At 53.4% G+C, this 11,273-nt stretch overlaps 1 protein-coding gene across 2 annotated transcripts; it reads right to left on the bottom strand.

Moving 5' to 3' along the window:
* Positions 1-1,776: 1,776 nt before the first annotated feature.
* Positions 1,777-9,447, bottom strand: TMEM180 (transmembrane protein 180). 2 transcript variants are annotated; one of them, XM_011977476.1, is made up of 10 exons: positions 9,389-9,447; positions 9,040-9,129; positions 8,687-8,929; positions 7,795-7,877; positions 6,756-7,208; positions 6,477-6,600; positions 4,890-4,986; positions 4,102-4,273; positions 3,831-4,024; positions 1,777-2,083 (listed from the first exon to the last, which is right to left on the bottom strand). In XM_011977476.1, exons 3-10 carry the CDS (start codon positions 8,852-8,854, stop codon positions 1,821-1,823), a joined length of 1,554 nt encoding a protein of 517 aa, XP_011832866.1. In that variant the 5' UTR covers positions 8,855-8,929; positions 9,040-9,129; positions 9,389-9,447; the 3' UTR covers positions 1,777-1,820. The 2 variants fall into 2 exon arrangements, with proteins under 2 accessions (XP_011832866.1, XP_011832865.1); XM_011977475.1 differs by lacking the exon at positions 9,389-9,447 and having other exon boundaries at positions 8,687-9,065.
* Between the last annotated feature and the right edge of the window lie 1,826 nt (positions 9,448-11,273).

Below are 11,273 nucleotides of genomic sequence, written 5' to 3'. Positions count from 1 at the left end.
AATATCTCTAGTGCCAAGGTTGAGAAATGGTGGCTGAGAGCCATGGTTTTCAGCGCCAGCTGCATGATAAAATCACCTACAGAGATGTTCAAAATCCTACTGCCCAGGCCATACCCCAGACCCATTAAGTCAGAATCCCAAGGAATAGAATTCAGATGTATTTTTTAAGTTCCCCAGGTGACCCCAAGGCTGAGAACCTCGGTCCTAAAAGAGGCTCCTCTCTCTTTGACTACCACGTCCAACAGTGATACATGGGAAATGCATTGAGGCCTGATGGTCATTTTGGGCCCCAGTGCCTATGCAGTTACCAATCTATGTTTTTCTCCCTGGCACCTTGGTAACCCACCTTTTTTTTTTTTTCTTTTTGAGATGCAGTCTTGCTCTGTCGCCCAGGTTGGAGTGCATGCAGTGGCACAATCAATGCAACCTCCTCCCGGGTTCAAGCGATTCTCCTGCCCCAGCCTCCTGAGTAGCTGGGATTACAGGTGCGCACCACCACACCCGGCTAATTTTTGTATTTTTAGTAGAGATGAGGTTTCGCCATGTTGGCTCAGGCTGGTCTCAAACTCCTGACCTTAGGTGATCCACCCACCTCGGCCTCCCAAAGTGCTGAGATCACAGGCATGAGCCACTGCGCCTGGCCTGCCTATCACTCTTATTCAGAAAAATGCTCTTGGAGGCTTTTTCTAGTCAGTAAGGAATCCTGGTTCTCAACCTCAGCAACCCACCATTCACTCACACAGCACAGACTTGAGGAAAAAGAATGGCCGACTTTAATCAGTCTGTAAGGAAATAAACATCTTTAGAGGCCGTGTGGGGGTAGGGGAGCCCTGCAGCAGAGGAGGCATGCCACTTCAAGCACAGCTGAAGCAGAGAACCCTCTGAGAGAAACTACTAGAAGGGTGGACTGAGGGGGAGGTGGGACTTGGAGTCAGCTTTCCCTGACTGGGAAAAAGAGAGGAGTTGCAGTATCAAAAGTGGTTCCTGAGTCCACCACAGCGGCCAGCTCCGGCCAGGCAGCGGGACAGGCTCCCACGTCCCATGGCAGGCCCGTGTGCATCACAGGGCAGCCCCCTCCCTTCTTGGTCCTCTTCTGTCCTCCTGCTCCACAAGAGAAGCACATCCCTGAGCACATATGGCCCAGCCCTTGCCCAAGCTGAGCCAGACAGCTAAGCAGAGACTTTGACTGCAGTGAGAGCTCCCCGCTGCCATGTCTTCCAGGCTGCACTGGAGGAAGGTGGTGGAGCAGAATGCTGGTAAAACTGGCTCCTGGCCGGGTGCGATGGCTCACGCCTATATTCCCAGCACTTTGGGAGACCAAAGCAGGCAGATCACTTGAGGTCAGGAGTTCGAGACCAGCCTGGCCAACGTGGTGAAACCTCGTCTCTACTAAATAATACAAAAATTAGGTCGGCCACAGTGGTTCACGCGTGTAATCCCAGCACTTCGGGAGGCCGAGACAGGCTGATCACCTGAGGTCAGGGGTTCGAGACTAGCCTGGCCAATGTGATGAAACCCTGTCTCTACTAAAATTACAAAAAGTAGCCAGGCGTGGTGGCACGCTCCTGTAATCCCAGCTACTCGGGAGGCTGAGGCAGGAGAATCGCTTGAACCTGGGTGGTGGAGGTTTCAGTGAGCCCAGATTGCAACACTGCACTCCAGCCTGGGCAACAGATCAATTTTTTGAGGGAACATCTCCAAAAACAAAAACAAAAACAAAACAGCTATGAAATCCTTAAAAAAAAAAAAAAAAAAAAAAAAACTGGCTTCTCCCCCAGGCTGCCGGCAGCGTCCTCAGTGGGGTGGCCTTGCCACAGCTCTCACACCATCTTAACATCCAGGGTTTGGGCCTGTGACAGGTTCTGGCGCTGGGCCTTGACCATGTGCAGGCGTCTCCCGTGCAGCGTGAACTGGGACCAGGTGAAGAGCTGCAGCAGAGCACAGGTGATGGGTACCAGCACCAGCAGGTAGAAGCAGCCCTGGCGGAGCATCGGGGCCTGTGCAGGGGCTGGGGCTGGGGGCTCTGGCCAAGGATGGGCACTCCCCACCGGGGTTATCAGGGACTGCTGGAAGAGGTCATGACCTAGGACAAGAGAGCACAGAAAGACTATGGTCAGCCCATTGCCCTCCAAGCCTTGGTGCCCTCCAAGTCCATGGTGTGACATCTCAGACACCACATGGACATGTGCAGACTACAACTCCTGAGTCCTTCAAATCCGCTCCTCTCCTACGCTTCCCATCTCAGTGACGGGCACCACCATCTACCCAATAACTCAGGCCTAAAACCTCAAAGTCCTCCTCAGTTCCCTGGTTCGTTTCACGCCATCACTCCCCCAACACCCAATCCTTCATCTCCCCCCAACTCCAAAACGTATCCCACTTGCCACCACCCTGACCCAAGTCTCCATGGCCTCTGCCACAGTCTCCCAAAGATCTCCCTGCTGTCCCCATTCTGGCCTCCTCCCTATGATCTGCTGTCCATACGGCAGCCAGAGTGAACTTTTTTTTTCTTTTTTTTTTTTTTTTGAGAGATGGAGTCTTGCTCTGTCTCCCAAGCTGGAGTGCAGTGGCACGATCTCTGCTCACTGCAATGTCTGCCTCCCAGGTTCAAGCAATCCTCCTGCCTCCCAGGTTCAAGTGATCCTCCTGCCTCAGCTTCCCAAATAGCTGGGACTACAGGCATGCACCACACCCAGCTAATTTTTGTATTTTTTAGTAGAGACGGGGGTTTCACTATACGTTGACCAAGCTGGTCTCAAACTCCTGACCTCAGGTGATCTCCCTCCTGCCTCAGCCTCCCAAAGTGCTGGGATTACAGGTATGAGCCACCTCACCCAGCCCAGAGTGAATTTTGTTAAAAAGTCAAATCACACCACGTCACTTCCCTGTTTAAAACCCTCCCTGGCCAGGAGTGGTGACTCAAGCCTGTAATCTAAGCACTTTGGGAGAATGAGGTGGGTGGATCACCTGAGCTCAGGAGTTTGAGACCAGCCTGGGCAACCTGGCAAAACCCCATCTCTACATAAAATACAAAAAGTTAGCCGGCATGGTGGCATACGCCTGTGGTCCCAACTACTTGGGAGGCTAAAGTAGCAGGCTCACTTGAACCTGGGAGGTCGAGGCTGTAGTGAGCCAAGATTGTGCCACTGCACTCCAGCCTGGGTGACAGGGAGACCCTATCTCAATCAATCAATCAATCAATCAATCAATAACGCTCCCAACAGCTTGCTTCCAACACTGCCCTGGTCAACAAAGCCCTCTTCACTTTTCCAGCCACATCTCCTAATCACCCCTGACACCCTGGGCCTTTGCACCTGCTGTTACCTCTGCCTGCGATTCACTGAGACCTTTTCTAGACAAATCCTTGCCGTTCAGCTCACATCCTGAGGGGCACCTTCTCAGAGAGCCCTTCCCTGATGACACTACATAGCTTCTGAGTCACGCCATCTCACATCACCCTAATTTCACTGTAACACTGTCACTGCCTGATAATATCTTATTTGGCTGTTTACTGCCAACCCCACCCCACACCTGACTAGAATACAAGCTCTGTGGTGGCAAAGACCTTGTCTATCTTATTCATGGTTCGCTCCCTGGCACCCAGAGCAGGGCCTGCAGAGAGGGGATTCCGTACATATTTGTTGAATGAATGAATAAATGAATGCACTAAGAAAGCATGGCGGAATCTGTGACCCAACGACTCTAGCCATGTTGGGGGGACGCCAGTTGCCACCTTCCCTCACTGGACCTAGAGCCCAGGCTTGCCAGTGTGCCAGGTAAGCTGTGCCCCCTGGAGCCTTAAGAGCCCTTGCCTGTCGCCATGCCCTCACCTGTGTAGAAACAGAGCAGCCAGGTGCCCAGCAGCGGGGCAAAGGTCTGGCCTGGCTTGGTCACCAGGGCAACCATGCCAAAGAGGAGTGCCGAGGCTGCCTGCTTGCGGTGGTTCAGCACCAGGTCCTCATCTACCAGGTCGGTGACCACCAAAGTCAGCAGCTTACAGGTGCCCTCAGTGAAGACGCGGTTGCTGCGGTAGAGGGAAAGAGTAGGCAGGAATGAAGGCATGGGACGGAGGTGTTGGGGGGAGCATGGGCAGGGGCATACCTGGCAATGAAGAGGCACAGCAGGCTGAGGTGGTCCGGGCCAGCCAACAACATGAGCAGGCTAAGGCCCAGCTTGAGCAGAAAGAGTCCCCGCACCACCGCGTAGACGCCCCAGCGCTGGCACAGGGACAGGAAGTAGAGGTTGTTGAGATGGGGAGCGACATAGGAGAGGCCTGGGGAGGGAGACGGGGCGCCACCTTGTCAAGGGCACTGCTGCAGTGCCAGTGAGTGCCACCAGCTTCACGGCCAACTGCATTCCTGTACACTAGCAATGCACTGGGCTCTGTGCTAAGAGCGTCACTGTCTTAGTTCATCCTTACAGCCCCTTAAGGTGAGTACTATTATCATCCCCACTTTACAGATGAGAAAGAGAGGCCCAAAAAGATGAACTAACCTACCCGAGGCTGCCCACCAGATGAGCACAGAGTCAAGACTCACACCCAGCCCATCAGATGATATTCCTCTGTGTTAACCAGTCACTGCACCCCCTCAGGGTGCCACCATCTCCAAGAGGACCGACACCAGCGCAGCCTCTGCCCCCCCCAACTCCCAGCACACCCTGCCCCCCATGCCCACTGTACCCGGCAGCCCTTGGTGTCTTAAAAAGATTGTCCTGGCTGGGTGCAGTGGCTCACACCTGTAATCCCAGTACTCTGGGAGGCCGAGGCAGGTGGATCACAGGGTCGGGAGATGGAGACCATCCTGACTAATACAGTGAAACCCCATCTCTACTAAAAATAAAGTCTCTCTCCTTCCAGCCTTCATGAAGCACAGAAGGCCCCCACTCACCCAACAGGATGGAGCCCGTGGAAAGGGAGATATGGTCAGACAACAGATGCTCCAGGAAGAGAGGGAAGAAGTTGCTGTTGAAGTGGCAGTGGAAGACCTGCAACCCGACAGCGATGGTGAGGAGGCTTCCAGGTGGGAGGAGAGCTGACAAGGCCGGAAGTCAACAGGGGAGCACACATCTGCCAACCCCCCCAACACCCCATCCTCAGAGCAGCAAGAGTAAGAGCAGGCCTTTTTCCCCATGTCCCTAAACACAGAACATGCCAGAACACAACCTAAAACCACATTCCTGGTGGTACCTAACTTTGCTAAAAAGTTAGAAGCCATGGCAAAATAGTATCTGAGCAATTAAAAGCTTTTTCTTTTTAATTGAAAACACATTAGGGAGGCTGGGCACGGGGGCTCACACTTGTAATCCTAGCACCTTAGCACTTTGGGAGGCCAAGGCAGGTGGATCACTTAAGGCCAGGAGTTTGAGACCAGCCTGGCCAACATGGCAAAACCCCATCTCTACAAAAAATACAAAAAATTAGTCGGGTGTTTTATTGCATGCCTGTAATCCCATCTACCCGGGAGGCTGAGGTGGGAGAATCATTTGAACCCAGATCACGCCACTATACTCCAGCCTGGGCCACAAAGTGAGAAGAAAAAAAAAAAAGAAAACACATCAGTGAAACAAATTTCATGACATGAAAACAGTTTATTTCTAAGTTCAGCTGGTTTATATACTACATGTTTTAGGTACAGCATTTGGCTCTTCTTTTTTTTAGAGATGGGGCCTTGCTCTGCCGCCCAGGCTGGAGTGCAGTGGTGCAATTATAACTCACTGCAGCCTCGAACTCCCTCAGGCTGGAGTGCAGTGGTGCAATTATAACTCACTGCAGCCTCGAACTCCGGGCTCAAGTGGTCTTTCCACCTTGGCATCCCAAAGTGCTAGGATTACAGGCGCGAGCCACTGCACCTGGCAGTGCTTGGTGTCTTAAAAAAATGGTTAAAGGGTCCCCAAAGGGGGCATCTCTGTCTCATATCCTCACTTTACAGGAGAGGACAGGGCTCCCCAGAGAGCCTGAGACCTGCCTAAGATCACACAGGGAGGGAAAAACTCAGAGGGCGCTAGAATCCAGGCCTCCTGACGACTTAACCTGCATTCCTGCCATCAAATTGCCCAGCAGACCTCCTGGGTGGCCCAGAACTCAGTTCCCAGCTCTTTTTTTTTTTTCCTTTGAGAAGGAGTCTCACTCTGTTACCCAGGCTGGAGGGCAGTGGTGCCCTCTCAGCTCACTGCAACCTCCGCCTTCTGGGTTCAAGTGATTCTCCTGCCTCAGCCTCCCAAATAGCTGGAATTACAGATGTGCTGGAATTACACCATGCCCAGCTAATTTTTGTATTTTTATGGGGTTTCGCCATGTTAGCCAGGTTGGTCTCGAACTCCTGTCCTCAAGTGATCCACCTGCCTCAGCCTCCCAAACTGCTGGGACTACAGGCATAAGCCACTGTGCCTGGCCGAGTTCCCAGTTCTTGAAGAGTCTGTCCCCTTGAGTGAAGTCCAGGCCAGCTGTAGAGGTGCCTGGAGTTGCTCCCCCATACCTGCACCAGGTCCATGCTCACAAACCACAGGAAGTTCCGATGGCGTGCCAGCTGCCGGAGATATTGGCCCAAGGTGATGCTGTCTGCCTCCTCACTGCCCACAAGCAGCTCCTCTCCACACAGGCTGTGGGGCAGAAGGGAGTGGAGAACTGCCTGGGGCTGGCCAGAGTTATCCCCCAACACATCCCAGGGCAGCCCCCATAAGCCAAGGACACAGCACCAAAATCAGACTTAGAAGGTTGCTGGTGAGGACCTGAAGAACCAGGGCTGGCCACTCACCCGCAATCCACAGCCAGGCCTGAGCACCCTGGGTCCCTTCGGGCGGCCTCAACCCGCCGCCTCAGCAGCCGTGTGGCCCCCAGAAAGCCCAGCCCAGAGCTGACAGCCAGTGTCACACAGAAAGCGCGGAAGGAGGAGAAATCCTCCTTGTTCCAAAAGGCATAGGAGGCAAAGACAGAGAGGGAGCCGGCTGCGCTGAAGAGGGAGCAGTAGAAGTTGAGGTGGGTGCGATCGTGGGCTGAGAGTGCCAGGTCGGCCAGCAAGGCGTGGTGGTGCAGGTCCACGAGCGTCAGGAAGCCATCATAGAGGCACAGGCACAGCAAGAACTGCAGGCCAGCTGGGGCCCAGGGCACCCAGAATGCCAGGAATGACAGCGCCAGCAGCGGCCCATGCCAGCCCAGGGCCCGCACCCGGGCCAGCACCACAGCCCTTGAGGAGAGCCCAGCGCCTGACCTGCTGGGGAAAGGAGGGTTGTTGGGAGATGCCCTGTAAGCCTTGGCAGGCCGAAGTTCCCCTTGCCCAGGCTCCGGGGGAGGGATGGAGGCCCAGGGTGTGGGACTCACAACAGGGTGGTCCCACTGTCCCCCAAGTCCCCAGTCTGTAATTTAGGAAGCACAACTCAGCAGTGGGTACACCATCCTCTGCCCCAATTTCCACCCCATTATTAGCCTGTTGGGCTGATGGCCAAAGGGTATGGGATGCCCACTTCTCAAGGTTGGGAGTGATGATGGGATCAAGAAGGGATGGGGCAAAGGAATCTTCTAGAAGCAGCAGAGGGTGTTTGCAGTCCACAGTCCAGAGGGGCCAGCCAAGCCAAGCCAGGGTAGATCTCTTTACCTGCCAAGCCAGGCAAGGGTGCGTCCAAGGCCACCACTCCAACCCAAACAGAGCACCCTAGACCCCAGGAAGGGAAGGGGCATGGGCAACACTGAAATAGTCTCCCCTTCCTTCTCCACCCCAAACACAGGCAGTGGTCCTCCCTCCTGGGTAGCAGTAGGGTGGGACTGAACCAATTACGAGCTGTTCCCAATACACCAACCGGTGCTGGGAGCTGAGGAACTGCCGGTCACTGAGCCAGCCGAAGAGGGGGTCATTGAGGCTGTTCCAGAGGAGAAACACCGTCTGCAGGCAGAGGGGAGACAGGCAGGTGGGCTCTAGGCAGCCTCCTCTCCAGGGCTCCTCCCACCCCAGCCTGCTCACCACCCCTCAAAGATGGCCCCAGCTTTCCTACCCGCAAACCTTTGCTCGTGTCAGTTCCTCTGCTAAAACCCACTCTGGCCAGGTGCGGTGGCTCACGCCTGTAATCCCAGCACTTCGGGAGGCCGAGGTGGATGGATCACCTGAGGTCAGGAGTTTGAGACCAGCCTGGCCAACATGGCGAAACCTCGTCTCTACTAAAAATACAAAAATTAGCTGGGCATGGTGGCGGGCGCTTGTAATCCCAGCTACTTGGGAGGTTGAGACAGGAGAATCACTTGAACCAGGAAGGCAGAGGTTGCAGTGAGCTGAGATTGCGCCACTGCACTCTAGCCTGTGCGACAAGAGTGATACTCCATCTCAAAAACAAAACAAAACAAAAAAAAAACCTACTCTGCCAGTCAAACCACTGCCCCCTCAAACTCGCACCCATCCAGAGCCCAGCTGGTAAATGTACGCAGCTGATAAATTCATGTATGTGAACATATTATATATATGAATACACAGAACAGCAACTATATAAGACAGTGGCCAGGAAAGCTGATCTAGTTCCCATCGAGGAGGAGTCATCAAGGCCTCCACAGCTTTTCTTGCTGAGTCTTGGTGAACAACCTGGACTGCCCATGCCTCTGACTGGGTGGGAGCTGGCGCCTGCAATCTACCCGGCAGCCTGGACAGCCTCTAGTCTCCACCCTACACTCTCCTCCATGTTGGCCACCCAGCGCTGGCCTTACCTCTCCGACCCAGAAGGCCATTTTGTTGATCTTGTACACTGATACAAAGGTGTCTACATAGTAGAGCAGGAAGACATTGTGCAGGATGGTGGTGAAGAGAGCCAGGGAGCCATAGACCGCAGCTGTGGGCAGACCCAGCAACCAGGCCTGGGGCCGATCCAGCCCCATGGCTGCAGCCCCAGCCTTAACCCCAGGAGCACCGGGGAGGGCTCATGGCCACAGGCAGTCTTGTCATCCTCGTCCCTGGGAAAGAAGGAACCAGTGAGGAACAGGGATCAATGCCAGCTCTGCTCTTAACCCCAGACCTCTGAATAATTTAAAAACTCATTTTCAACAGGAGAGTTTGTACTGACAACAGTGCTGGGAATTATGAATGAAGTACAACGGAAACAGTGCTGAGCTAGACACCACTAATCTGGGAGTGACTCGAGGAAACAGAGAGACTGTGGGAAGAGACGGCAGACACCCAGCGAGTGCTGAGCCAGGTCACGTGCCAGGGCTGAATGCTCAGTGTCTTCTTAGATCGCACTGTGTGACTTTAATGGTCTAGACGGGACAACCCTGAGCTTGGGCACACAATGCACTTACAGTAAAATGTCAGGCAGTTACCCAACCCAGGCCTTAGCCTCCTCTTCTCTAAAAGGTAAAAGGAGATTGTTATGCCTATTTTGCAAATCATAAGGATTAACTGATGTAACTCACAGAAAGCACTCACTGTTGGTATTGATACGGAAGACGGGAAGGGAAGTGCCGGAAACGGAAGGACGTAGTCCCTTTAAATGATACGGAAGTGGGGAAGGGAAGTGCTGGGTAGAGGAGGGCATGGTCCCTAGCTAGGGCTCCACCCCTGGGCCTGACCTAGGTGAGGACAGGCTTTTTTTTTTCCTGCCCAAATGTTGCATTTCCCACGACCACCCTGGCCCACCACGCCCCCATCCGGTGCTTATAAAAACCCTGACACCCAGCCGGGTGCAGTGGCTCATGCCTGTAATCCTGGCACTTTGGGAGGCCAAGGTGGGCGGATCACCTGAGGTCAGGAGTTCAAGACCAGCCTGGCTAACACACCAGCCTGGCTAACACGGTGAAACCCCGTCTCTACTGAAAATACAAAAAATTAGCCGGGCATGGGGGCACATGCCTGTAATCCCAGCTACTAGGGAGGCTGAGGCAGGAGAATTGCTTGAACCTGGGAGGCGAGCACTCTAGCCTCAGCACCAAGAGCGAAACTCAGTCTCAAAAAGAAATTAAAAAAAAAAAGAAAGAAGCACTCTAAGCCTGCAAGTCCCCACCATTACCCCCGTGGGCCACAGTGATCCTATCTTGTCCCAAGGCAGGAGGATGGCCTTTCCCTGAGGCCCTTGAGCCCCCTGAAGAAAATGCATTTCTTTTTTTCCTCAAAGCTTTATTCAGGTCTAACTGACAAACACTAAACTGCACAGTTTTCAAAGCATGCAGGCTGATAAGTTACACCATATGCATGTACCTGTGAAATCATCACCACAAACAAGATATTGAACACATCCATCACCCTACATTCCCTCAACACTGCTTTTCTGAGTAACATATGGAAAAAAGTCATACGGGGCTAGGCACAGTGGCTCACACTTGTAATCCCAGCACTTTGGGAGGCCAAGGTGGGCAGATCACTTGAGGCCAGGAATTTGAGACCAGCCTGGCCAGCAGGGTAAAACCCCGTCTCTACTAAAAATACAAAAATTAGCCGGTGTGGTGGCAGACACCTGTAGTCCCAGCTACTCGGGAGCTGAGGCAGGAGAATTGTTTGAACCCTGGAGGTGGAGGTTACAGTGAGCCCAGATCGCACTCCAGCCTGGGTGACAGAGCGAAACTCTCCCTCAAAAATAAATAAATAAAAATAAAATTTTTAAAATGGTGAGCACTAAAGCTTTAGAGATTTATCACTATCCAACCTCTCAGCCCTTCTGTAAAATGGAGAGGCCCCATGCCCGCCACACAGGGATGAGGTGGCATTAAATGAGATGCCCTCTGAAGGTGCCTGGGGCTGTAAAGCATGATGTCCACCTCTGTTACCATCCTTAGCTGGGTCACTTACTCCAGTTCCTCCAGGGCTTTCAGAACTCTCCTGCCTTTGTCAAAAGGGAGTGAAGCCTCCCCATCCCTACCCAGATGCCCAGTGATCTGTCCTTGTTGCTGGTGAAGGTGAGCCCTGCACACAAGGTCCCCAGCCTCCCCCAGCCACCTCCCTGCACCCACACTGGGTAGAAGAAGGTTAATGAGATGGAACAGGTATGACTTTTGCCATCAGCAGGGCCTGGGTTCAAATCCCAACTGTACTTCCTACTAAGCGTGTAACCTCAGGCAATTCAACCCTTCTGGGCTGGAGTTTCCTCATCTATAAAATGGGGTAATAATGCCTATCCTTTTCTTTTTCTTTTTTTTTTTTGAGATGGAGTCTTGCTTTGTTGCCCACGCCAGAGTGCAGTGGTGCCATCTTGTCTCACTGCACGCTCCACCTCCTGGGTTCACGCCATTCTCCTGCCTCAGCCTCCCGAGTAGCTGGGACTACAGGCGCCCACCACCACGCCCAGCTAATTTTTTGTATTTTTCG

This window comes from Mandrillus leucophaeus, unplaced genomic scaffold, assembly GCF_000951045.1.
Source record: "Mandrillus leucophaeus isolate KB7577 unplaced genomic scaffold, Mleu.le_1.0 Scaffold18, whole genome shotgun sequence".
NCBI classification, from domain to species: Eukaryota; Metazoa; Chordata; class Mammalia; order Primates; family Cercopithecidae; genus Mandrillus; species Mandrillus leucophaeus.
Note: the sequence above shows the minus strand (reverse complement) of the source record. Positions and strands in the feature narration are given on the sequence as shown.

What these genes read in the sequence shown, in the direction of transcription:
- TMEM180 (XM_011977476.1), bottom strand. Translation starts at nt 8,854, where the DNA reads ATGGGGCTGGATCGGCCCCAGGCCTGGTTGCTGGGTCTGCCCACAGCT. An exon ending in TTCCTCAGCTCCCAGCACCG is followed by an intron (nt 7,209 to 7,794) that starts GTTGGTGTATTG and finishes TTTCCCCAGCAG; the next exon opens with GTCAGGCGCTGGGCTCTCCT. An exon ending in CTGTGCCTCTTCATTGCCAG is followed by an intron (nt 4,025 to 4,101) that starts GTATGCCCCTGC and finishes CCTCTACCGCAG; the next exon opens with CAACCGCGTCTTCACTGAGG.